At 41.0% G+C, this 27780-nt stretch overlaps 1 protein-coding gene across 1 annotated transcript in view; it reads left to right on the top strand.

Moving 5' to 3' along the window:
- Window positions 1–23472, top strand: part of hmcn2 (hemicentin 2) — a 50948-nt gene extending 27476 nt beyond the window's left edge. The window contains exons 38-81 of the mRNA XM_058070888.1: window positions 1363–1524; window positions 2358–2471; window positions 2645–2841; window positions 2969–3050; window positions 3761–3892; window positions 3961–4104; window positions 4183–4342; window positions 4753–4877; window positions 4952–5135; window positions 5220–5317; window positions 6023–6301; window positions 6516–6709; window positions 7088–7169; window positions 7312–7448; window positions 7526–7667; window positions 7750–7894; window positions 8836–8963; window positions 9042–9198; window positions 9293–9414; window positions 9484–9648; window positions 10472–10579; window positions 10674–10808; window positions 11618–11752; window positions 11865–12134; window positions 12269–12459; window positions 12555–12768; window positions 12854–12988; window positions 13070–13260; window positions 13825–13906; window positions 14132–14302; window positions 14819–14971; window positions 15178–15315; window positions 15545–15666; window positions 15741–15981; window positions 16054–16113; window positions 16216–16335; window positions 16453–16587; window positions 16735–16854; window positions 17802–17927; window positions 19504–19632; window positions 19718–20011; window positions 20195–20314; window positions 20390–20516; window positions 20997–23472. Coding sequence (XP_057926871.1) covers window positions 1363–1524; window positions 2358–2471; window positions 2645–2841; window positions 2969–3050; window positions 3761–3892; window positions 3961–4104; window positions 4183–4342; window positions 4753–4877; window positions 4952–5135; window positions 5220–5317; window positions 6023–6301; window positions 6516–6709; window positions 7088–7169; window positions 7312–7448; window positions 7526–7667; window positions 7750–7894; window positions 8836–8963; window positions 9042–9198; window positions 9293–9414; window positions 9484–9648; window positions 10472–10579; window positions 10674–10808; window positions 11618–11752; window positions 11865–12134; window positions 12269–12459; window positions 12555–12768; window positions 12854–12988; window positions 13070–13260; window positions 13825–13906; window positions 14132–14302; window positions 14819–14971; window positions 15178–15315; window positions 15545–15666; window positions 15741–15981; window positions 16054–16113; window positions 16216–16335; window positions 16453–16587; window positions 16735–16854; window positions 17802–17927; window positions 19504–19632; window positions 19718–20011; window positions 20195–20314; window positions 20390–20516; window positions 20997–21375 — 6845 coding nt within the window. The 3' untranslated portion in view covers window positions 21376–23472. The remainder of the gene's footprint in view (window positions 1–1362; window positions 1525–2357; window positions 2472–2644; window positions 2842–2968; window positions 3051–3760; window positions 3893–3960; window positions 4105–4182; window positions 4343–4752; window positions 4878–4951; window positions 5136–5219; window positions 5318–6022; window positions 6302–6515; window positions 6710–7087; window positions 7170–7311; window positions 7449–7525; window positions 7668–7749; window positions 7895–8835; window positions 8964–9041; window positions 9199–9292; window positions 9415–9483; window positions 9649–10471; window positions 10580–10673; window positions 10809–11617; window positions 11753–11864; window positions 12135–12268; window positions 12460–12554; window positions 12769–12853; window positions 12989–13069; window positions 13261–13824; window positions 13907–14131; window positions 14303–14818; window positions 14972–15177; window positions 15316–15544; window positions 15667–15740; window positions 15982–16053; window positions 16114–16215; window positions 16336–16452; window positions 16588–16734; window positions 16855–17801; window positions 17928–19503; window positions 19633–19717; window positions 20012–20194; window positions 20315–20389; window positions 20517–20996) is intronic.
- The last annotated feature ends 4308 nt before the right edge of the window (window positions 23473–27780 follow it).

Raw genomic sequence — 27780 nt, forward strand, 5'->3', positions numbered from 1 at the left:
GTAGTTTTTCACCAGGTTTGCACACACTGCAGGAGGGATCTTGGCCCACTCCTCCACACAGATCTTCTCTAGATCAGTCAGGTTTCTGGGCTGTCGCTGAGAAACACGGAGTTTGAGCTCCCTCCAAAGATTTTCGATTGGGTTCAGGTCTGGAGACTGGCTGGGCCATGCTAGAACCTTGATATGCTTCTTACGGAGCCACTCCTTGGTTTTCCTGGCTGTGTGCTTCGGGTCGTTGTCGTGTTGGAAGACCCAGCCACGACCCATCTTCAATGCTCTGACAGAGGGAAGGAGGTTGTTCCCCAAAATCTCACAATACACGGCCCCAGTCATCCTCTCTTTAATGCAGTGCACTCGTCCTGTCCCATGTGCAGAAAAACACCCCCAAAGCATGATGCTACCACCCCCATGCTTCACAGTAGGGATGGTGTTCTTCGGATTGTACTCTTCATTCTTCTTCCTCCAAACACGCTTATTGGAATTATGACCAAAAAGTTCTATTTTGGTCTCATCTGACCATAAAACTTTCTCCCATGACTCCTCTGTATCATCCAAATGGTCATATGCAAACTTAAGACGGGCCTTGACATGTGCTGGTTTAAGCAGGGGAACCTTTCGTGCCATGCATGATTTCACATCATGACGTCTTAGTGTATTACCTACAGTAACCTTGGAAACGGTGGTCCCAGCTCTTTTCAGGTCATTGACCAAGTCCTGTCGTGTAGTTCTGGGCTGATTCCTCACCTTTCTTAGAATCATTGAGACCCCACGAGGTGATATCTTGCATGGGGCTCCACTCCGATTGAGATTGACCGTCATGTTTAGCTTCTTCCATTTTCTAATGATAGCTCCAACAGTGGACCTTTTTTCACCAAGCTGCTTGGTAATTGCTCCGTAGCCCTTTCCAGCCTTGTGGAGGTGTACAATTTTGTCTCTGGTGTCTTTGGACAGCTCTTTGGTCTTCGCCATGTTACAAGTTAAAGTCTTACTGATTGTATGGGGTGGACAGGTGTCTTTATGCAGCTAACGACCTCAAACAGGTGCATCTGATTCAGGATGATACATGGAGTGCAGGTGGACTTCTAATGGGCAGACTAACAGGTCTTTCAGGGTCAGAATTCTAGATGATACACAGGTGTTCAAATACTTATTTGCAGCTGTATCACACAAATAAATTGTTAAAAAATCATGCATTGTGATTTCTGGATTTTTCTTTTTAGTTTATCTCTCTCACAGTGGACATGCACCTACGATGAAAATTTCAGACCCCTCCATGATTTCTAAGTGGGAGAAATAGCAAAATAGCAGGGTGTTCAAATACTTATTTTCTTCACTGTACGTACAATATAATTTTTTCCCCAGTACCACCAAGAATCATTGGTCCTCAAGAGGAGGAGCATAGCGTCATTGAGGGTCACATGGTGTCATTGCTTTGTGATGTCCAAGCCTACCCTCCACCAGAAATAACCTGGACCAAAGATGGACAGATACTCCAGTTCAGTACTGGTATCCACATTCTGCCAGGTCAAGCCTAGATAACAAAACCACATATATATAAACCAGGGGTGTTCAAACGTCACTATTTCCACCGAGGATGTCGGGCCACTATTATATATATTTTGTAAACCAATGTATTTAGATATGTGATGAAGTTATATATATTTTACGAAAAAACTGCTTTTCAGTTTTGTACTCTTTTTACCCCATTTTTGCTGTTTTGTAATTTTTTTTGTAATATTATAACTTCATTCCCATAATATTTTGATCTAAGTCAATATTTTGACTGCAACTTTCTCCACAACAAAATTTTCCAAAAAATACAACTTTATTTTGTTTTGTTTGTTTCTCATATTATGACTTAAAAAACATATTTGTCTTTAATATTTCTGTACTATGAAAATTATATTAATTTTCCTAATAATATTCTGAGTTTATTCGTGAAAAATTCTATGTTTGTTTCTCACTAGAATACCTTTTTTGTCTTAATATTTTGACTTTATTCTTGGATGCTGTTTTTTCCATTTTCATTTCTGCTGTCGTGTTTTATAATTTTGCGACGATTTCAACTTAGTTCTTATAAATTTTCTTCACGTAATCTTCACTTTACATTGACTTAACATGAGAACTTTTCCCACTGCTTAATTTTCTAAAAATTATAACTTTTCCTTTTGTTTACCAAAATGACATTACTTTCCTCAAAATACTATTCTTGTAAGAAAAAAAGAAACAGACACGGCTGCAAATGGCCCCCAGGCCACACTTTGGATTCCCCTGATATACACAATTAAAATCCCAAAGTTTAATCTGCGATTACCTTGTAAAAACATATATTTTTTGTTTCATTGGCAATAATGTAGGTGGCCAGATGCTACAGCTGCTCCGGGCAAGAGTCGAGGATGCAGGACAATATGTGTGCACGGCCTCTAACTCAGCTGGCCAGGACCAGAAGAGTCTTCTCCTCAGTGTTTATGGTGAGCCATCTGCACAAGTGAGCTTCATACACAGATGATTCAATGTCAACGCATTGTCTCAGCAAAAAAATCTGTTTACCACAGCTGTGATAGAGGATAGTTTGAAGTGAATCATGCCAAGTTGCAGTGAATCACAATGAGATCATGTTCTCTTTGTAAATGCAAACCAACAGTCCTTCCTACCCTGAAGTCACGTCTTGATGCTGAGTCAGACTTGGTGACCCCGCAGCTCGGCTCCTCTGTCAGCCTGCGGTGTGAGGCCCATGGTGTCCCTGAGCCTGAGGTCACATGGTATAAAAATGGACTCCAACTGGTCACAGGGAATGGACTGAAGACAGATCGGCACCAACTACAGATCACAGGAGTTCAGGTTGGGAAATGTTTTGAGGCCACAAAGAAAAACTGAAGTTAAACTGATTTTCTGACAATTCCCCAAAGTCATGACATTACTCTCACACATAAAACATATTCTCTGGAAATTCCAATTTTTCTCCTAGATGGCGGATGGCGGTACGTATACCTGCAAAGTGTCCAATGTGGCTGGCCAAGTTGATAGGACATTCAGGCTGGCTGTTTATGGTGAGAAAGTCTTTTGTGTTGTTACGGTCACATGGTTAAGACAATGGAATGGTATGGCTTATTTGTTTCACACATGCATTACATGAAGGAACATCACATGGTCTCATTTGCATAATTCTACATGTTGGGGTGTGGGGTCTTGGGGTGCCGTCCTTGGCTTTGCCTGCCCCCTGGTGGTGGGGGCTCTGCCTGGCTGTGTGGGATGGGGGTTGCTGGGTGGTTGAAGGCAGTCCCTCTCCTTTCATTCATTCTTAGTGACAATTAGTATACATTCATACATATGCACACATTTATGCACATATAGTACATACATGTTAGACATACACACACAGAGATACTTGTACAACACATACTGTACATATTCACACTCACAGTACAGTACAGTTTTTTCTTCTTTTCTATCCCCTCCTTCTCCGGTCCAAATTTGCATATCAAATAAAGCCAAATAATACTCCAGGGAAGGTGTCGCTTGTACACTTTTGCCTGACAGAGCAAACAGAGCAAATCTGTTTAGCATGTAAGGGCATTTAGATTAGTAATACTAACTATCTGACCAAAAAGTAAAAAATAAAATAAATGAGTTTGAATAAGTGAATTAAGGATAAGCAAAGCAAGACTATAGAGAATATGAAAAAATGTGAAAAAATGGTGGTGAATAAATAATGCTGTAAGAATAAAATTTTAACAACTGTACACTTATATTTGAACAGTTCCACCTGCCCTGGATGGGCCTCTCCAGGAGGCCCAAAACTACACTCTGGGTTCTCATGTGTCCCTACGCTGTGAGGCTTCAGGAGTCCCCGTGCCAAGCATCACATGGCTTAAAGATGGAACACCTATAGGTAAAAGGTGGACAAAAACAGAAGAAACTGTATTTCTGGATAGTGTAAAATAACATGTTTGCTTCCAGAGAGCAGCCTGCAGTGGCAGTGGTCAATTAGAGGGAACCGTCTAGAGCTGGGACCTCTTACACTTTCCCATGCCGGAACTTACACATGCATTGCCAAGAATAGCGAAGGACAGGAACAGAAGGACTTCATGCTCACAGTGCAGGGTAAATAATGACCCAAGTCAAATGAGTTCTTACAACACATTTATGCAATGAATTTACTATGTGCTTTGTCCGACCCAGTATCCCCTACCATCATGGACTCTGACCATCCATCTGAGGTTAGTGCACCCATGGGAGAAGAGGTCACGCTTGAGTGCAAAGCAGCTGGAAACCCTGCACCTCACCTGAGCTGGCTTAAAGATGGCGTGACTTTGGAAGGGTCAGATACTCGTCACATTGCGTAAGTAATTCCCCGTCCTCATTTCTTGGCAGAATAATGCACTCTACGATGTCTTAGCAATCATAAATTATGTTTCCTTACAAAGTAGCTCAATTTGTTTTTACATTCTAACCATTAGTATCAATCTTTGCCATTCCCAAAGGCTTGGAAAATAAACTACAAATCATTAGCACTCAAGGATATGATCGTGAGAGACAAATGGCTTTATTTACGGTACAATCATGGAGAACATTAAGAGCAGCTGTTTTACAGCTGTTCAGTAGCTTTTTGATTAATGGAAGCCCAACAGCCTGACAACTGTGTTTTTCAATGTGAAAAACATGTGGGATGGTAGTTATGATGATGTGAATGTAATTCTCGTGTTCACACAATTTGTAACATATATATGTTTTGTATTTGTTATTTACCAGTATGACTCCAGATGGCAGCACGCTGACTTTGTTGAGGCTTAGTCCTGAGGATTCTGGTACATACACCTGTTTGGCTGTCAGTCCAGCCGGCCAGAAGAGCAAAATTTACACCCTCTTTGTCCTTGGTCAGTTTTAACATTTATTAAAATAAAGTAATAGTAAAAAAAAAAATAATATACACATGTTTTGTTTATCACAGTACCACCATCTATCTCGGGTGAGACTACAGAGCCCAGAGAGGTGCAGGCCACACAGGACAGTGCTATCACTCTGGAGTGCCATGCAGGAGGAAATCCTCCCCCTCAGATCAGCTGGCTGAAAAATGGACAACCCTTATTTCTCACACCCCGAACACGGCTCCTCACTGGTGACTCCATGCTGAGGTGTTTACAGAACTGATCATTTCAAAATATTTATTCAATTTTGGAAGTGAGTGATACTGATTTTTCCATTTTCTCATCATTTAGGATTTCTCCATTGCAGTTGTCAGATGCTGGAGTTTACACATGCATAGCTCGCAGTCAAGCTGGTCTTGCTGAGCTCAGCTACGATGTCCAAGTCCACGGTACCATTGACAGTTAACTTCTAAATAGCGATGCTCAGTTTTATGCTGGTGATTCTGATCATCCATGAGTGAGATCGGCCGATATCAATCACATGGATTAACTGGCCATTGTTCAATTTTTTTATGGGTGGTATTGGTCAGGGTGCAGAAATATGTAATTATTAAGGAAATTATTACAAAAATTAACGTTTTATCTTTTGTATTACAAGTTTTGTACTATTTGACACAAACCTGATTGAATAATTATTTGTTTTAGCTCAAGATAAAAAAATTATCAGAATACAGTAATACAAATAAATATGATTATTAAATAGAAATCTGTCCTGCTCAACTCAAGGAGAATAAATTTAGTATGCCGGTTTTAAGGGGTTTCCAACTTTCATTGCTATTACAGCTGTTATAACTGGCAACATTTAAATAGTATACTATTTTATTTATGGAGCACACCTCTGCCAAAGGTGCCCTGAAAGATCGCCAGCTTTGACCTGGCCTGCGCAACCTGCGCAATGGTAAATTGGTTGACAGGCACACAGTGCACACACATCACAGGCAGGTGTGTCAGGCACATTTCAATGCACCAGGAACCACCTTTTACCAGTAAAAGGATGGTAGGGTGGTCAACCCTGCGAAATGCAGGGCTCAACTGTATTTGTATAATACAGTGTGAAATTTTCAGTTTAGGTGTGTAACTTATGTGCTCCACAGTGCCCCCTGGTGTGGATCATGTAGAACCAGTGGAACCAGTGACAGTGGTTAAAGGCTCATTGGTAACGTTGACCTGTGAAGCCCGTGGTGTCCCTCCTCCAACACTTACATGGATGAAGGATGGCCAGCCTCTGTCACTTCATCGAAACCTTCTGCTGGATGGACAGGAGACACGGCTGCAGTTGCCTGACGTGGCACCTTCAGATGCAGGCCTTTACAGTTGTGTGGCCAGCAACCAGGCTGGAAGCAGCACAAAGACTTTTAACCTCACCGTTCTTGGTAAATGTAAAACACCTAAAATGAGTGAAGTTAACTTGTAAAAAATATACTGTATTTCTGGTTTTATAGTCCAACCCTGTTTTGTTAAATATAAATGTTACACACATACACAGTAATGAAGTACGTTTTAAACTAGAATTATCTGTTTTTGTAAACTAATTCATTCTTTTTTGTGGATATATCACTCATAATGCCTTTCTTTATTATAATCCAGAGCCTCCAAAGATAGCCCGCTCTAATAGTGCCCCAGAAGATCTGACCATTGCAGTGAACAGCCCACTGGAATTGGAGTGCTTAGCAGAGGGAGTACCACCTCCCACCCTAAGCTGGCTCAAGGATGGTCGGCCTCTGGAAGGGAATGACATCATTCAGGAGAATGGACAAATTCTCAGTATTAGCAGAATTCAGGTACAAACCAACAGCCTTTGACAACTACTGGTAAAGTACAGTGCTGTGTGTGAATGGTTGTTTGTCTATATGTGCCCTGTGATTGGCTGGCCACCAGTCCAGGGTGTACCCCGCCTCTCGTTTGAAGACAGCTGGGATAGGCTCCAGCATACCCACGACCCGAGTGAGGATAAGCGGCATAGAAAATGGATGGATGGATGTTGGCAGGTCTGCCGTAACATTTCAAGTGCCTGCCTGTTCACAGTGCTTCCACCAGGGGGCTACTAACAAAAAAAAAACCTGTAAAATATGACAAAATGTAGAGTATAAAAAAGTGAAGTCAGCATCATATTATGGAAGACACAGTCAGCCTGATTGCACCTTACGCTCTTCCTCAAGGTTGAGGATGCAGGTCTGTACACCTGCTTGGCCAGCAGCCCAGCTGGCGAGGATGGAAGAAATCATTGGGTCCGTGTGCAGGGTAATCAAACATTTTCTTCCATGTTGCTTTTACATTCTGTGCTGTTATGTGCCACATTGTCTCAGAATCTTTGATTCAAGAATGCATGCTGATGTCATCTGAAATATTCATTGATTGTTTATACAAATGGTTCACGTTTCAGTCCCACCGACCCTCCTTGGCTCCGAAGATGTGAGAACGCTGACAGTGCCGGTTAATGGACATTTGAGCCTGGAGTGCCTGGCCGACAGTGACCCTCCTCCTGATATAGAGTGGTACAAGGATGAGGTCAAGATTCAGGTATGTGATCTATAAGCAAGGTATTGAAGTAAAAAAAAAAGATTGTCTCCTTCCCCTCATCCTCTTGTTTTATGCAGCTGGGTGGTCGTATTCAGAGACTTGCAGGAGGACAGTACCTTGAGATACAGGATATTAGAACTGAGGACAGTGGCCAGTACAGTTGTGTGGTCACCAACATGGCTGGAAGCACCAGTCTGTTTTTTACCGTGGAGATTCTCTGTAAGTTGATCTGTTAACAAAGTACAGATTGTTTGATGTAATTTTGGAATTGTGACACCATCGCATCTTTCTGCCTCTCCAGTGCCACCAATAATAAAGGAGAACAGTGCGGTGGTGACAGCACATATTGGCCAAGATGCAGTTTTACCTTGTGAAGTGGAGGATGGCTTGTCCCCTACGATTGTTTGGAGAAAAGATGGCTTTCCCTTAACTCGCGATAATAACAAGTAGGTTTTTGTATTGACATAGAGGGAAATTGGGGTTTCTTGTAATCTAATTAAAAATATCAATTTTCAAACTTTTCGAACACTATGTAGTGCTGGTATACTTAATATTTACAGGAAATCAATTATGCTTTTTTTATTTACTTGCTGTAAATTCCAGTGTATAAGACACAGCCACTAGATTTAGAGGAAAAAAACAAATTGTTTTCATCAAACAGCAACTTAACACTCAAAAGTTCAACAACTCAAAACCCACCTGTTTAAATCCATTTTTAATGTCTAACTTTTTATACCTGACTGCTGTGCACCTGCCCCACTTTTAGCCCTGTTTTAGCTCTGAATGAATGTTTGGATATTGTATTTTAATGCATCTTTTACTCTGTTTTTACTTTTACTCTATTTTAATTTATTTTTCTCTATTATAAAGCGTCTTTGGGCACTCTGAAAAGCGCTATACAAATAAAATGTATTATTATTATTATTATTATTATTAAAAGTTATATTTCAGAACTATAGAAAAATGTACAGTGGTATGAAAAAGTTTGGGCACCCCTGGTAATTTTCAAGATTTTCCTTAATAAATCACTGGTTGTTTGGATCAGCAATTTCAGTTAATTATATCATATAGCAGACAAACACACTGATATCTGAGAAGTAAGGGTGCTCCGATAACTAATAGCACAATTATTGACAAAATCAGTTATCGTGGCAGGTCTATATATGGGTCTGACAAACTACATAATGGTGTCTTGTATGCATGCAAGACTGCAATGATTTTCTGAAAAAGGAGAAAGATGGCTCACCTTATGTTATTAATGTGCGTCAACGTCTAATTTGTTTGCGCAAGTTAATTTTACCTTGTCTCAGACATTCCGCTCCATTCTGGGTGTCTTTGGAGACGCTACTGCAAATGAATGAAATCTAAAGAATGTGGCCTATTTTAGGTACACCATGCTATCTGAAGGCTCCTTACGTGTGCACGGTGTTCAGCTGAGCGATGCTGGCCGCTACCACTGCACAGCATCAAACCAGGCAGGTTCAGACCACAGAGGAATGGATCTCCGAATTTTTGGTAAGACAACTTGGTACTTGGTGTTTTACAGCACATAAATGTGGCAATTGTCATCTACAATGCTCTGTGTCCTATTAGTGGGTCCTTCAATCAGTTCAGGTCCGTTGAATGTGACCATAACTACAGGCATCAGGGCTGTACTGAGCTGTGAGACAACAGGTATACCACCTCCTAAAGTATCTTGGAAAAGGAATGGCTCTCGTCTTGACTTCAGCCAGCATCCTGGTGCATACAGGTAAACATATTTAAAAATATAAACATACAATTTTGAAGCTTTACTGACAGGCATCCTACAATCAGCAAAACATAATTGTGTTTTTTTTTTGCAGGGTACTTTCCTCTGGGTCACTGGTACTTTTGTCGCCATCCAATGAGGATGAAGGTTACTTTGAGTGTACCGCTGTTAATGATGTTGGAGAGGAGCGCAGGGTCATAGAGGTCAAGCTGCAAGGTATTCACAATAAGTACGTACACTGCAATTTTAAATGAATTCATTACATTTGATCGTCGTTTTTCGTAGTTCCACCATCCATTGAAGATGACATCACAGCCACCACAGCTGTGAAAATGTCTGCTGTGGAGTTACCGTGTCATGTTAAAGGACGACCACAGCCTACCATAACCTGGACAAAAGGTGGAGCCAAGCTCGGAACCAGAGGAGGAAGTTATCGTGTCCTTCCTACTGGTAAGACAAGGTCTCCATAGAGTTGTGTAGTGAGAAGAGAACTAAACGACTTTACTCTTCAAACGTATTACATTTCTCAAGCAAATTGAGTATTTTTTTCTGCACGATATTTCGTGGTCAGATAACCATTAATGATGAATTCATTCCTGACCCAACTGTGATAAGTGAATTTCTGCAAAGTAGTTTGTTTTGTAGTTAGAGCATACAAAACCTTTTTCTGACCTTATAAAGTTTGTAGCATTATTACAGCCCTGTAGATGTTGAACACTTCTATAGTATCCTTTACATGTGAATTACCCAATATAATAGACATAATAATAGAAAATAAGCAATCTTAGACATAAATAAGACTCACACGTTAGCATTGACAGCTCCTGCGGTGGTGAATGTGTCACCGGTGTAATGTTACTGACATCTAGAGACAAGTGTAGAATAGTACTCTTCCTCTTCTGTTTGTACTGCTGTTTGTAGTTAAGGAGAGACTCACAATGTACTTCAATTGCTTTATTAACAAGCAGGGAACACATCTGCAGTGAGCATTCACACAGAAGCTGCTGCTGCTGTCATCCAGCAACAGTCAACTATAGTTAGCTGATTTCATGGTAATAATAGGCCGTATTCAACCATGAAACACAGATAATTAATTAATTAATTGATTTTTGAAAAACCTCTACAGAGTGAGGGCGTGATCTTTGAACTGTGACATAGCAAACGACGACTGTATAATTAAATACATTGTACAACAGTATATAATCCCACAACTCTTACCAAGGACAAGCGGTATATAAAATGGATGGATATAATACCACGTACTTCTATGCAGGGGTGTTGCAGATAACTGGTGCATTGCCGAGCCATGCTGGCAGGTACACTTGCTCAGCACGTAACCCTGCTGGAGTGGCGCACAAACACATCTCTCTCACAGTGCACGGTGGGTGAAGATCTGAAACAACATTATCTGAATAATAATAATAACATTTTGAAGCGTATTAAACACATTGAAACCATGTCTTGCCATTTCATAGAACCTCCAGAGATCAGGCCAATGACAGAGGAAGTGCAAGTGGTGTTACATCACGGGACGATCCTCCACTGTGAGGCTCAAGGATTTCCCAGACCGTCCATCACCTGGCAAAGAGAGGGTGTTCCCATAGCAGCAGGTAACATCTAAACATACAGCACATCATGAATGCTCTTAACCACAAGTCTCAAACTCATCTTACTTGGGGGCTGCTGGAGGGAGAGTCTGAGTGAAGCTGGGCCACATCAAGAAGTATTTCACAAAAAAAGGGGTTCAAAAATTCCAAAAAATGATCAACTGTCCAGTCCTCAATAAGAGTTCAGAATATGAACGGTTCTTCAGAACTTAAGCTTCTCTTGCCTACTGCTTCTTCCTTTAAACAAGCAATGAAGTACCTCTGACCATCTCATGTGGGCCTTGAGTTTTCCATTATATAATAATACACTAAACAAAATTTTGATGTTGGCTGCAAGTTTGACGCCCTTGCTCTTAACAAAGAACATATTTGTTCTTTAAAAGAACACACTCCACACTTGGGGCTGTGTCGGGTCTGCTGAGGGGGTGCCGGCTGGGGGTTCCTCCCTTTAATGTGGGCGTCCGCCCGTCTGTTGGAGTCCGGGGGCCCGGGTCCTGGTCCCCCGATGGCACGGCCTGCGGCTCCTCCCAGTGTGGACGCCCCCAAAGGTGGCGTTTCCTTGATCCTCAGTGCCATGCCATGTCTTCCTACTGTGTGTGATTGTGTGTGATTGTGTGTGTGTGTGTATGTGTGTCTAGTATGGAAGGTGGCAGGGAGGGGCTTTCTCAGTAATTGTTTTTCCTTTTAATTGTGGTAATTGTTTTTAATTCTGTAAAGCACTTTGTGTTGCATGTCTTTGCAGGAAAAGTGCTATACAAATAAAGTTTTATAAATTTGATTTGATTTAATAAAAATTTGTACTTGTTTCACAGGTCACAGGCTGGCAGTGCTCTCAAACGGTGCATTGAAGTTTTCGCGTGTCACACTTGGCGATGCAGGAACGTACCAGTGCCTGGCGAAAAATGAAGCTGGTGTGGCTGTGGGCAGAACCAAACTGGTATTGCAAGGTATTTTTTTCTCTTGTGAAACAGTATAGCTGCTTAGAGAGACATGCTTACCACGTCTATTCGAATTGTATGCTAATGGTATATAACTCTTCTAATCCTTTTGTGTTATCAGTTCCACCGGTGTTGAGTGTTCCCCATGTGGAGTACACCGCTGTACTGGGCCAACCAGCCAGTATGGAGTGTGTAGCGGATGGTCAGCCCCAACCAGAAGTGACTTGGCACAAAGACAGGAGAGCCATTGTTGACAGTGCTCATACTCATATGTATGCAAATGGTACCTTGGTGATTACATCTACCCAGCACAGTGATGCAGGCCTGTATACATGTACTGCCAAGAACCTTGCTGGCAGAACCAGCCACGATATGAGACTGGTTATTCAAGGTGAGTCAAGGCTCTCATTTAGTTGACTATAGATGACTATGAATGCAAAAGTGTTCTCGAAAAAAATATATCTTATTTATAGTGATTTAGGATTAAAACAGAACGACATAACTAATTTTGTCATTGTGGTTCAGTCCCCCCCTTGATTCCTCCTGGGCAAACAGAGATGTCAATCATTCAAGGATTTCAGGCCTTGCTACCCTGTGCTGCTCAGGGTTCACCAGATCCCAAAGTATCATGGGAAAAAAATGGTGAGGTCTTACTCAGCCATCCTGGCAAATTCACCGTCCTGCGGTCAGGGGAGCTGATCATTGAGAGGGCTGAGGTGAGCCTGCAAGCATTTTTCTCTGCGTCACCAGCTTCAAAGTCAACCTCTGTTTGAGGTCTAGGCATGACTCATTTTTACCTTTGCTTACACAGCCAGGAGATGCTGGTGTGTTCACATGTGTGGCCACCAATGCAGCAGGTTATGCAAGACAGGACATTCACTTGTCCATCAACATGAGGCCTGCCTTCAAGGAGCTACCTGGTGATGTAACCTTGAACAAAGGACAGGCCCTGACCTTATCCTGTCATGCTCAAGGAACACCTTCTCCTGTCATCTCCTGGACTGTTAACAATGTACCCTACATAGGTAGTAAAACTAAGAAAAAGTACAACTATATGTAATGCAGTACCTTAATCATGAAAGATGTTGCTTTTATTATCATGTTTTCCAGGTGCCACTGTAGATGAAGCAGGCACGAGCACTGTGGTAATTAACAATGTTACCATGACTGATGCTGGGACGTACGTGTGTATTGCCGAAAACAGTGTGGGCTCCATCCGAGCACTGTCTTTTGTCCGTGTAAGAGGTACGTTTTAACAGATTAGCTGAAACTATGAGTCATTTAACCGTCACAGAAGATGACATCAGCTTCATTTATTGTTCTTAGAGCCTCCAGTGTTGAAGGGTGAAGCTCATACATCTCAGACTGTTATTCAGGGTGGCTCAGCTGTGCTCGACTGCCCAGTCCATGGAGACCCCAACCCCATCCTCCGCTGGTTCCGGAATGGGAAACCCCTGCATCGTTCTGTCCGCATGCAGACACTTCATAATGGATCATTGGTCATTTACAGCATCACTGTAAATACAACCCTCACATCGCACCTCCATTTCTTGAATGTAACAAGAGTGATCATCCTCCTGACAAGCTTTGTTAATTAAGTTTGAATGGTTTTGCTTGCTGGAGTAAACTTCTTGTCTCACTGGAGCAGTATCTAATACATCTGCTCCATTGTGTAATTGTCCAGCTTCCACTACAATCTGATTGGAGGCCATTCAGTTCGAGAAGCTAACAGCATTAGCAACTGAGCCAGGAGGTGAACGGAAAGGTGGATGTTCCCAGGCTCTGGCCTGTTTTGCTCAGCCTCTAACCGTGTTATGTCCCTAACTGCTGCTGTAATTGCACAGCCTGCTACTGCGGCCTTCTCACAGACACACTCTAATGTCAAATTTCCGGGTTTATGATCCCCGCTTTGAATGGGCTGTGATAGCCTTCAGCTTCACTGTGATCCTGAACCGTCCAACCAGTGTAGAAAATGGATGGGTGAATTAAATTATAGCCATAGTTTAGGTTTCAATGTTTGTTTTTTCTGAGATCAAAGATTGTTCATGACCATGCCTTTGTCTTCTTTTTGGTCTCCACAGGATGCAGATAAAGGGGAGTACCAGTGCGTGGCTGAGAGTGAAGCTGGGTCAGCGGAACGGACCATTACTCTGATAGTTCAGAGTGAGTTTTGGGCTCTGTTTACAGTCAAACAGTTTGTAATGAAAGGGCAGGACTTGTTTATGTCACCTTGGCCTTTCTGTTTAGGTTTTCATTATTAATTCATTCCCGAAGGTCCATCAAACACCATAACAATATTTTTTTCTTTCTGCTCGTTTCCTCATTTTTCCTCTCTAATGATTCCATTTCTACCAATGGCCACAATAATTTTAACGATGTCTCTTTCAGTCAATGGAGGCTACTCCAACTGGCAGGATTGGGCTCCTTGTAGTAGCACCTGTGGTCAAGGCTTTCAGGAGCGCATTCGATTTTGCAACAACCCGGCACCAACTAATGGTGGACAGTCATGCAGCGGGCCAAGTATCGACTCCAGGAAATGTCAAGCTGGCCTTTGTCCAGGTAGTACTCCTGCATTCACACACTTTGTCTTTTGTGTGCATAGTAGATGTACCAAATACATTTACTTTGAAATACACACAAATGTAAAGGCAAAAATATAAACAGTTTTGGGATGCTGGTTGATCAATGTCATAATTAAAAAACAATAATCAAAATCTCATTAAATTTACCTGTTCCACGGTCAAACTGTCATGTCATTAAAACTTGAGACTAAACCTTGAAATGGAAAAGAAGGGTTTCAAAATATTGTGCTCCGGAGGTGCCACATGCATTGTAGTTTTAACATTTTAACATTTTAGTTTGGTGATGCCCCTCGTGGGGATAAGCGGTAGAATGAATGAATGAATGAATGAATGAATGAATGAAAGTTTGGTGATGCGTGGCGACTGTTGGGATTAACAGTGTTAACAATAGCGCCGTGACTAACAGGTAATCTAATTATTCCTTAATTATTATTAAAAATTACCGGCTCTGGCAGTGTGTGATATATGTGTGATCTATTCTTTTCGATGCAAGGTGAAGCCCCTCGCAGGACCAGAGGTAGCCTAATCGGCATGGTAAATGAGAGAGAGTTTGGAGTGTCATTCCTGGAGGCCAACATCACAGATAATGAGGAAGAGGGCAGCAGCGCTTTGCAGGCCCGCCTGGACAACATCCCTCCAAGCGTGGGTTAGTAGGCACACATGTGAACGTTTAGTAACACAATGAAGGGAATTACATATTTGATTCCTGTAGCACCAGAAGAGACATACGTATTTTAATGTTAATATTTGCCTTTGAATGGAACAATCATTTTGTGGCCCTTGCTGACGATCATATAGTATGTTTATTTAAATTCTGCTGTATTTGACCCGTATCTTATTGCTCATGTGTAGGTCCCTTACTGCGTGTATTGGTGTCTGTTTTTGCTCCCATCTATTGGACCACTGTGCTGCAAAGTGGAGCCACCAGAAATGGCTACTCCTTCACACGAGGCCAGTTCAGGCAAGAGTCTCAGTTGGAATTTGACTCAGGTACAACTTTTATGCAGACAGACAACAGATCAATCATGACACCATGCCAACAGACAAATCTGAGATACAAATTCATCATTTAGCATTCAGTATTATCCTGATTCAAGATGTCCAAGCCTGGTGTTCACATAACAGCCAGAAGATGGAGCTACTGACTACTACTAATATACAGGACTGTCTTTGACTAACAGTTTCAAAACTCTCTCCTTGTTTTTCTTGCTTAAACCAGGGGAGGTCCTTCGCCTGACCCATGTGGCCAGAGGACTGGATTCTGAGGGAGTTTTACTGATTGACATTGTAATCAATGGATTTGTTCCTCCTTCGTTGACAACCTCACATATAAGCCTCCAGGTACGTTCAGTCCTCTCCTTATTAAAGATTTCATATCAACCTGAGGGTCTCTGATCTGATCTACTGTCCTGTAGGAATTTGATGAGTCGTACGTGCAGACAGCTCAGGGGCAGATGTACTCCTGGTCATCACAGACCCACCAGAGAGGAGGTAACCCCATGGTGCTGCGTTGCAACCACACCATTATTTACAAGGGTCAAGAGGAGCGTCACGGCCCTCTCCTCCAGCTGCTGAAGGTTTCTGGGATGAACAGCATCTACAATATGCTCACGCTCACACTGGACTTTGACTTCACTGCCAGTCTCCTCATACCAGGTCTGAGAAAATTGATTTTGGGGGGAAAAAATGTGCCAAAAAGGTTTTCACACCAAGTGCTTTTATTTGTAGATGGGCATGGAGAAACTTGCCCTAAAGGCTTTGTCCTCGACACGACCTCATATTGTGCTGGTAGGTAGCTTCCACCTGGTTTCCTGTTTGGCAATATTTAACTTTAAATATATGTAATTGTTCCACTTCATTATTGTAATTCACTGATCTTGTTATGATTAGATGAAGACGAATGTGCCCTTCAGTCTCCCTGCTCTCATTCATGTAACAACATCATGGGAGGGTTCTCCTGTGTGTGTCCTTCTGGATTTACCATCTCCACAGAAACCAACACATGTCAAGGTGAAACAAACACACATGGTCAATGTTTCCTTTTGTCACCGTAGGGCACTCTAGCTGTTGCATTTTGTATTTTACATTGGAAAACAGACCCTCTTGCTCACTCATTGAACCCCACAGATATTGACGAGTGTATGCAGAGTTCACACATGTGCCACTACAATCAGCAGTGTGTCAACACAGTAGGCACCTATCGCTGCCAAGCCAAGTGCGGGGCAGGATTTAAGCCTAGCATCACAGGAACCAGCTGTGAAGGCAAGTCACAGCTCATCCGTTACACATCAAAGAACTGTCATTTATCATTTAATGTGCAAAATTTCACAGGACTATGTTAAAACAGAAACATTAATCATGTGGTAATTACCAAAGAGTTTGATTTGGATATTTAATTATATGTTAAAGATGTGGATGAATGCCATGAGTCTGCCCTATCTCCGTGTCAACATCAGTGTCTCAACACTCTTGGCTCCTACCGCTGTATTTGCCACCCGGGGTACCAGCAGTCAGGACACCTCTGCATCGGTCAGTCATGATCATATTAGTCCAAAGCGCCATACTTTGCACTTTACTTTCTTCTTATACAGTATGGATGTTTGCATCTTTCCAAATTGTATCATTGCCAGCAGAATTTAACTGGATTCTTATTTGTGAATGACGACAAACCTGTCTTAATTGGTGACGGAAGGAGAAAATATTTTTAGGTGACTATTGGTTGTTTAAAATAAATACAGTCATCCCTCGCATTGACCGACAAATGAGTGAACAGGATGCTATTCAGTACTCTCTCAGAGGTAAACATGGTGGAAAAAAATTCCCAGAGTTACGTGACATTTAACAAAATAAACAAAGAGCAGCAGTACTGGAATTTTGGCACCAGAGTAAACATATCTGGTAAGTTTACATTAGTTTACACTGCCATTTATGTAAGTTTATATCCGATACTATCAAAATTCAGTACTAAAAAGAGTACTCAATCAACACAGTTCACTTTTTCTCCTCTGAACTACATTGATGCCCCCAAATTCCTTCAAAATTTAACAGCAAATCACAACCTTGGGAGACCCATCATTCACTCATTCTGCTCCACTATGGAAATTATTACCTTTTTTTAACGTTGAATCCTATGTTGCGGAAATTCATTTATTGCAGTTGGTTGTGGAAACAATTAACCAATACAAACGAGGGACCACTGTATGGCACTTACTTACTTTGCTAATTGCAGTATGTGTCAGATTCTGCAGAAAAGGTGTATATTTGTGAATGGCATCAGTGGCATCACAGTAAATGAGGTATAATGTCTTCATTACATGAAGTTAGTTTGAGGGAACTGCTGCAAATATCGGTATCGGTAATGAAGTACTGGGTATTATCAGTATATTGGATATTAGTAAGATATTGCTTATTTCTAGTATTTAGTTTTAATCTCAATAAGCTGTTTTAAATGTACTGTATGTATTTTCATTTTACAGATATCAATGAGTGCATGAGAAACGTGTGCCCAGCTCACCAGCAGTGCCGTAACACAGATGGAGGGTACCAATGTTTCGACAGCTGCCCTGCTGGCATGACCGCAGCAGAGAGTGGAGCCTGCGTGGGTTAGTGTCTGCTTCCTTGCGTCATTCATTTTAGAGAATTCCGACAGGCATGCCAGTATTCGGCAATACAGGGGTTATATTATGCAAGATTCTTGTCAAAAGCTCCAAAACATTTTGGAAACACTTAAAATTCTTGAGTGGGTGAAGATGAGGATGATCCTGTTGGCACTGCATTTGACATTGTGTAACAGAGTCCGATTTCACAGGAAATCTGTTACAGTGCTTAGCTTAAGCTGCTGCTGTACCTGCACAAAGTCAGCAGAGGCTGTGTTGAAAACGCTATCATTTGTTAGTCTTTAAAAACCAAAATAGCAGAGAGAAGATAATGTACAGATTATTTCTGCTTATCACGTTACAGTTGGAAAGGTACACACTGATCAGGCTGTATTCCCACAGCGCAATGAGAGATAATAGCATCAGGTTCATAAACAGTGTGACATGACACGAAAGGAAATAACCAATTAATGCCAACTAAGCAAGATGAAATATCTGAACTCAAGGTCAGAAATGTTGTTAAATTATATTTTCAATTTACAATAAGCTCTGCTTTTTTCTACTCCTTTTCGAACATGTTAATTGTAGCAATTTTACAATGTGACGTTCCTTAATGTTACTTCTTCAACATATCTGAAAGGTGTCAAAAAATAGACATTTTTGTGGACGTCTCACTTACTCTAATGTCTATGTATACAGTGAAACCTTGGTAAGCGTCATTAATTCCTTCTAGGAGGTCAGACTTTGACCGAAACGGATGTTAACTGAATACATTTTTCCCATAAGAAATAATGTAAAGACAATGAATCTGTTCAGGAAAACCAAAGATGTTAACACATACAGTAATAGTTTTACTATTCTAGTTTTTACAGATATCAGATATTGGCTTTTTTGCTGATAATCGATATGCCGATTTTTGCTCATGGCATCATAGACGAATGATGTAGCTTTGTTGTGTGGTTGTCATTTTGTTTGGTAGGTAAGAGGTTGCTAACAAAGAAGGACAATTTGTGATTTTAAAAATACATTTAGAAGAAAGCTGGGCTTACGTAATGTATTAATAACAAAATAAGATGCGTGCCATATTGTAACCAGTGAATGCATGCGAACCAATCAAAAATGGTGGAGTAAATTTTGTATGTTAACCGAAAATAACCGAGGCAGACAAAGTAAATTTGTTGTCAAAAATAAATACTGTATATCTAGATTTAAGTACTAATCAATTAAGATAAGTCAATTGGTCTAACATAGAAGTGCCTGGTAAGAAAATCCTAAATACGTTTTTTAACCTTGAGTTCAGTTTAAACATGTTCATATTTCAGATTTTGCTGTGTATTCCATTCAGTTAGTTTTACTAGTGTGACTCTTTTCTGTTGATCAATCAACACACTGTAGTGCGTCAAGATTCTCCCTTTATGTACGTACTTTTTCCACAGTGGTAGGGGAGGGTGATAAAGTGTGGTAAAGGTCATTTATTTTGCAAATAACCTAACTTGACACTGGAAATGATGTGTTTACCCAGTCAACTGAATTACTGTGTACAGCTTTGTGTGCATTTTAATATTTTGTTTTGTTTTTTCAGATATTGATGAGTGTCAGGATGGAAGTCACATGTGTCGCTACTCTCAAATCTGTCAGAACACAGTCGGCGGTTATGGTTGTATATGTCCCAGAGGGTACCGATCACAGGGTGTTGGTCTCCCATGCCTGGGTGGGATATTGCTTTGTCTCTTTGTAAAAAGAAACTCAAATGTGTACTATATTGTATAAGTACTTCTATTCTTGTATACCTTTAGATGTCGATGAATGCCTGCAGACACCGAGTCCTTGCGTCTATCAGTGCCGCAACGTGCCAGGTAGTTTCAGGTGCCTGTGTCCGCCTGGAACAGTGCTTCTTGGGGATGGACGGTCTTGTGCTGGCTTGCAGAGGGGACAGACCTTCACTAATGGGACAAGAGTTAGGGCAAGACTTCGGCCACAGCTTGTGTCATCCATTGGCAGACCGATTCTATCCCGTCCTCATGGAGTGTCCCGCATTACAAGGCAGAGCTGCCCAGTAGGATACACAAGCAGAGACAGCACATGTGTTGGTAAGCTTTTAGAACAATAAATATTTGGCTTTTACCTTGACTAATTTGATGGGCTCCAGCAGAGCTTCATCATTTTTCACAAAGCAATTGCTATCCTCAAGAAAGTTCATTACAAACACAGCTTCCAACACCATATTCTATACTATGCACTCACAGACATCTTCTTATATTGCTCCTGTGTAGATGTGGATGAGTGTCTGCTTAGGAACCCGTGCCAACACGAGTGCCAAAACACTATTGGCAGTTTCCAGTGCCTGTGTCCTCCAGGCTACCGACTGCAACCCAATGGCAGAAACTGTAAAGGTACCACAATATCAATATGTAATAATAGTGTATTTACCTCGATTACTGCAATTCAAGTCCCCTTCCTCACTCTAGACATTGACGAGTGTTTACAACAAGGCATTCAGTGTGGTCACAATCAGATGTGTTTTAACACGAGAGGAGGATACCAGTGCCTGGACACTCCCTGCCCTGCATCATACCAGCGTGGGAGAAGCCCAGGGTAACCCACAAATGAGAATTGAGATAAATTATTAAAGGGGACCTATTCTGCTTTTTCCACTTTTCTGATCTATAAATGTTGTTAGAATGTATTCTCGTGTTAAACGATGCCAAAGTTTCGGATAATGAGGTTTGCGAAAGTTTGGGATGGCTCTGAACACTCGGTTAGTTAGAGTTTTTTATCTAACACCGGCTCACTTTGACTTTTTAGTGAGCTTTGTCAGAAGTCACTGGCTTCAACTAGTCACTTCAACTAGCTTTCCAAAAGGTTTATTCATTTATTATCAAAATTAGAATGTTGGGTTTCGGCAGTTGTGCGGAAGTCCTCAGGAGGGGAAGATAGAGTTTCTGTGCGGGTTGCCGTGTATAGCTGCTCTCTAAGAGTCCACAACTCAGTGCAAAGATCCGGAAATGAACATAATAGGTCCCCTTTAAGATTTTATTGTGAACGCACTAAACATGGTTCCTCCCTTATTAATAGGACTTGCTACAGGCCATGCTCTCTGGACTGCGCCACAGGAGGGTCACCTCTGCTCCTGCAGTACAAGCTCCTCACACTTCCTTCTGGCATACCAGCCAATCACAATGTAGTGCGCCTGTCAGCGTTCTCTGAGTCAGGCGTCCTGCAAGAACGCACGTCTTTTAACATACTAGAGCAAGAATCCGAGACAGGCCTGACGGGCCGCATGTTTGGCATCAGGGACGAGGCAGGAAGGGGAATTATCTTCACGCAGCAGCGTCTTGACAGACCAGGACTCGTGCGGCTCAATGTGCAGGCCACTACCATTTCGCAGCAGGGCCGTGTGACCTATCGGAGCATTTTCATCATCTATATATCAATATCGCCGTTTCCCTACTGAGCATCCCAAGTGCTCCATCATTTTAAACCAACTAAGATACTCTCCAAAGAGAACTTTTATAAAGATTTTTTATAAAGAGAACATGGTCAGTCAGTGAAGACTCTGATCTGTGACTGGCACATAATGTAAAGACTAAAGAACAAAACAGCGAACGAAGTAAATATTTGTATTGTCCACATGCTTGACCACAGAAAAGTGAATATGTCCAAACACCTTTTTCCCCAAGAATGAAGACTGTGATGCTGTCTGCCATTTAAGCACTGATGTTTGCCAACACAGGCTTGTATTTTTTAGTGTTTAAATGTGTTAGTATCCAGCGGAGGCTGTTTAATGAGGGGGGATCTATGCCCAAGTAGCCCTAACAAGAGCGTGTTTCAACATGGTCATTATTAATGACATTTGACAATGTTTACTCTAACATTTGCCTATTTCTACCATTTGTAGTATTTATTTTACCAACTTGAGCCACCTGTTACTGCAGTACGTCGACAGTGATACTGTTTTTGTACTATTTGCATATTGTTAGAATGTAAATATGTTTAAAAGTGCCTTTGTGAATGTAGCACAAACCTGAGTGAACTTCATCGAGGCTGCGGTTCAACTGGTGCAACAAAGAAAACAATTTTTATAGGCGTTGAACTGCACTTACTGGCTGTGTAGTGCAGCTAAAATGGCTTTTTTCTTTGCATTCATGACATGATACGCAATACTGATGTGTGATCTTGTGGTGCTGACGTACAAAACTAGCAACAGAGGTTCATTTGCCACCCATTTAGCCTGTGAAAGATGTGTGGACCCTACTCAAAGACGTCAAATATTTTACTGTAAATTGTATGTCGAATATTTTAAGAAAATAAAATAAGACAACACTTTTTAAACTGTTTGTTATTCACATGGCTAGTGCAAGGCAAGCAGATGAGCAATAGCATTATTTCGGGGGGTTCTGTGAGGCAGCAACAAATATTTCTCATCAACTCTAAACTGTACATTCAAGTGACCTATTAAGCAGTAACCTTTCGACGAACAAACCCACACTCATTCAAACATCTGTTTCTCCTTTGGTAAATAAAGTGTTGGTTAAAGATGAGGTGCTACACATCCAGATGAGAAACAGCTTTGTAATAGGGAGCTGAGAAGAGAGCGTAGTCTGAATGCAACAAAAGGTACTCTGGCTTCGGCTGGCTACTGAGGAAAGAGGGGCGGTAGGGATGACGTCAGCCAAACGGCATTTAAGTTCCACAGCAGCTCTATAAGGTCAACGATTTGTATCTGGAAAAGCAATAAGGAAGACACTATTTTCAAGTATGCTGGTCTCCTCGACCTCATTATACACATGCAAGAAGGTGAACAATTTAGGTCATATGGTACACATGGTATTGGGAAATGACCTTGTTTATCATATACAGTTTATCAAACAACTGGAAAATTCCCTCGAAAATTTGATGGGCATGCAACCTGTGCTGTGAACCTCGGCTCGGGGTCTGCTGTGCTACGCCGCCGAGCAATGCCGTGCGTACATTAAATAAGGAATTTAGCAAATAGGCTAACATGCTAGCATCTAGCAAGATGCCACTCTATAGCGAAAGCGTCAAGGTGGTCCTACAATATCCCTGCATCACACCATGTCTGTATTAGCCTTGAGATGTGAGGAATACAGCGAAAATGTTAACATGCTAACAGATATCATGCTAGCACCAAAAGTTCAGAGAAAGCATTCCTACATCATGCCATGTGTATATAGGCTTTAAACAGGCGTAAAATAGCCAAAATTCCAACATGCTAACAGTTAGCATCGTGACACCTAGCAAAATAGCACTGAGTGGCGAAAGTGTCAAGGCAGTTCCACAGTGTCCATACATCATGCAATGTGTGTATTTTCCTTTAGATATACATAAAAAGTCAAAAAAGTCAATCTAGCAAGAAAGCACCAAGTCCCAAAAGTGTTCAGGCAGTCCCATAGTCCCTACGTCATGCCATGTGTGTATTTGCCTTTAGACATGAGTTTGTAAAAGGATTAAAATTCGATCAACGGCATTTCCCACTGGATTGTTTTGTGAACATGGGCCAGTACGCCATTAACGCATTGATTTTGACAGCCCTAGTAAAAACCTATACAATTCTATGCGTTTCCTTGGTCTTATTATTACATTTTGAGGACGCATTAATCAAAACAACCCTCACATGTTTCAATCACTCCTGAAAAAAAGGAGAACCACATACAGCAGATTGTGTCAAAGACCCAAGACCCACGGTAGATTCAGTGAAGGCCTGGTAAAACATCTCAAAATTTGAGGATATCTAAAAGCTCCAGATTTGCATTTACAATTGTGTCACTTCGTCCAAATACATTGAAGGTCATCTGCATAAAATGGCTATACTGTTTTGAAATTATGAACTTCTTCAATTGATTGATGAATGCTTACGTTTCAATCATAGGTAGAGAGATGTAGTACTCAAAAGGTAGAAAAAAAAGCAGCACACCTAACAAAACCCAAAGTAGAACTCTAAAGAGACTGGGACAGCTGTATAAATATTATTATAATGTTGTTTTTTTTTAAATCATTGCCATGATATTGTTTTATGACACTCTGTACGGTTTCCAAGTACCATTGTTGCAGGAAAACCAACAGCGTAATATGCGATATGTCTCTTAAATCTTTCAGATATGGATTCAAGCTCTTCTCTTGTGATTTCTTTGATGGGAGCCCATTCTTGAAAACCAAGAGGAAGCTGGCTTAAGTAATACCTCTGTTCCTCAGCAGATGGAGCTGATGTTAGATTGCTCTATAAATATTTCAAATGCATCATCAGGGCTTCTGTGCCGGGTACTGTTGGGTCTCTTTGCTGTCAGCACTGTCAGATGTGAGCTGCTGGTTGTAATAACTGTTAGTTATTAGTTAGAGTTGAAGATATAAACAAATAATGCAACGTGATTCCTCTCAGCAGGAGGAAGATTCATTATGATCCCATGTGCTGTATAAATACCAGTGGCAGGTGGTGCATTTTAGACCTTCGCCTTCAGTGGTGACTTAAACCACCCAAACCCACCCACCCACCCATTTTCTATACCACTAATCTTCATCACCCCCAATATTATATCACAATTATACAAAACATCAATCACATACAAACAGGCAACATAACAATACATGGCAATGACATCAACCAATCACACAATAGACATTTATATGGGCATAACAATTACTTGTAATTTTACAGAACGTAACTCCCACCAGATGCAGGGATCTATTATCCAACATAATATCTTTATTTGGGATTAGTTCATTTTAACTATGCTACTGCTAAATAAAAAAAAGATTGAATATTCATGTGGTTAGTCATTCTCAAAAGAAGTCAATTTTCGGATTTTCATTTCCTGGAAATAAGTAAAAGCCAACGTCAAGGCAACTTGAGCTGAGTGTGTTTGTTGCTGTTGAATGTTGTGTTTTGCCTGGAGTTGTTTGGCTTTTTGCTGCTTCTCTGATGTGGTCATTAGCTTGGACTCGCCTTGTTACTGGTGCCTGAAAATTACATGTGGACTTTACAGCGTGGGTGGGGGCCTTTGCAATGTGTGTGTGTTTGCTTTCCCTTATTAAATCATATACCATCATTATTAGAAAAAGGACATGGATTTAATATATATTGCAGTAAAGATTTAATAGCTCTGTAAACAGTAAACACTGCATCATTGTGTTTTCCATGTAAAACCTTTATAGCGAGACACCTTCCTGATATCCAAGTTCCGAAAAACAAAATAAACCAAAGCTGAATTATTTGACATTGGGTCACGAATACACCTAATGAAAACACTATGTAGTGTATCACTAATGTCTCCGAACCATGAATAATTAAATTCATCAGTATTACAAATAAAATTTAATTCCATAAGAAGTGATATGAAATATACCATCAAAATGCCAATGAAAGATAATTTTCAAAAAGCGCACCAAGCACCTTTGTCATGAAAATCAGCAGGCCTTCACACAAAGTTGGAGTCCAGTGTATCATGATAGTTTGATAAAGGTTCACAAATTCACCAAAACATGTGTGCTTTAAGGCTGAGACTTGAGGGCGTTTCCATGTGACTATAAAACAACAATATTGGGGCAAATGAATGTGCGGTGGCTACCAGTACCCATCTCCCCTACTGCTTTACACAGTCAGGATATCTCTAACGAGCACATCTATTAGTTGGTAGGACTATAATTAACAAGTAAACATGCAAACAAAACAATTCTGCATACGTATACTTTTTCCAAGGACAAATTCAAGCACCTTTCAAGGACTCAGGTTAACTTTCCAGCACATTACCATCCCATCATACAACTATACCAGAGTTTAAATAATATTGAAGTAGTTTATGATATTCTAATTACAATTATATAATATTTTTATATTATAATATAGTAATATTGAATAAGTTTAGTATACTAGGTGGTGGAATGGCTCAGGAGGTAGGTTGAACTACCAGCCTGAAGGTTGCTGGTTGAGTCCTCTGTCCTCCCGTGATCATGTCTAAGTATAGTCGAACACAAAATGCAGTTTTTAAATTAAGTTTGTTTATGATTAAGGGAGAAAAAAAATCCAAACCCATATGGTCATGTGTGAAAAAGTGATTGCCCTTCACTTAATAAATGGTTGAGCCACCCTTGGCAGCAACAACTGTAATCAAGTGTTTGCGATAACTTGCAATGAGTCCCTTACAGCACTGTGGATGAATTTTGTCCCACTCATCTTTTCAGAATTGTTGTAATTCAGCCACATTGGAGGGTTTTCAATCATGAACTGCCTTTGACGTTTAATGACTACATTTCCATGACTGATGTGTGCCATGATTGCCTGCACTTAGATCCGCCTTCTGAGCTCAACGGCGCCAGTCGTGCCTCTGACAGATTGTGTCCGACAATGAGTGCTCCTCCTTGGGCAGGCAAGGTGGACATAGCAACCTCACATCCTGGTTTTCCTGAGCTCTATGGCATCAGCAGTATTAAAGGTCCCATTTTATAAATTCAAACTGCTGCAGCCGTCTCGGGAGAGGCGGTCACTGTGTGTGACTGGCCAATCACAGAGCGTGAAGAGTGAATACATAATGAGCATTTTCTTTAAACACCAATAATGATGAAATTTACTTGTTTCATACTCGTATCCAGCGTTGCCAAGTTTAACATAAAAAGCGCATCAGAGTTCACGTATATGTATGTCTGCTCAATATCCTTTACATTACTTGCACTGAATTCACGTCATCATTTGCCTACTGGGGGTGTTTGTTTGCCATGCTATTGGTATGGAATGATTGGGAAACACTGCAGTACCACCAAAGAGTCTGTAAACTTGCTGAGTTTAACATCATAGGCAGATGTTTGTTATCTAATCCTGTTGTGCGCCACCAAGAGGCCAAGGGTAGCTGTTAATGCTATTTTGTATTGGTCACAGTAATAAATGGGTAGTAAATGGGATTAGCTCCTCAGTGTGTACATGTGTGACTGTAGGTGGAGTATTTTGAATGTGGGTGGCAGGTTTCAGTCTAAGCACTGACGGGATTTGTTAGTGTTGTCATGGAACTTTGTTACAGATAGGCCAAAGTGCCACATTATTGACATGACAATATGGCAAAAAACCAGCACATGAGGTCAGTTCTTCCCAAGAAGAAAGATGGACGTGTCCAAGACATTTTTCTTTGTCAGGGGTGTCACTGGAAAATAACAATCCAACTATTTTTTTAAAGGCAGTCAAGTACTAGTCATGAATATGAGTAATGCCACAGTTGCAGAAGGCTGTCTAAATAAGTTTTGGGAGTTGAGTAACACAGTGATGTAGTCATGATAGAATTGTAGTCGCTTACTTAGCCAACTGGCCATGAACGCCACAGTTAATTCATTACAGCAACGTGTTTAAAAAAAACGAAAAACTTTTTTATCAGTCGGCAGTAGTTTGGAATATTCGGTAGATTGTCAACATTACAAACGTCCTTCCATGCTTGTTCTCAAGCTTTCTTCTTCAAATGAATTCACAGAGGGTGAGGTCATACCATGTCAAGAATGCAAATGCAAGCAGGCTGTGCTTTGTAGTGACCAAATGCCGACATGTTAGCATCATGCTGTAGACGGTTAAAAAATGTCCCAATGTACACTTTGTCAACACTGCATGTAATCCTAAGACAAGTGGATGAAGCTGGAGCACATTTCCAGATGACATATTACATTTCTCTCTTCATACGGTTGTCATGCCAATAATGATAATGATAATAAATGCATGCATGTTATTCACCAGTGCAACCATATGCCCTATTGGAAATGACTGCACAGATGAAAAGAATGGCTGGCTAATATTTACTCGTCGTCATAGTAACAGTGAGCTATAAAAGCCTCAAGAAGTAGGTCAGTGGCAAAATACACAAGTGTGGAA

The sequence above is a fragment of the Doryrhamphus excisus genome, chromosome 4 (genome assembly GCF_030265055.1).
Source record: "Doryrhamphus excisus isolate RoL2022-K1 chromosome 4, RoL_Dexc_1.0, whole genome shotgun sequence".
NCBI lineage: Eukaryota > Metazoa > Chordata > Actinopteri > Syngnathiformes > Syngnathidae > Doryrhamphus > Doryrhamphus excisus.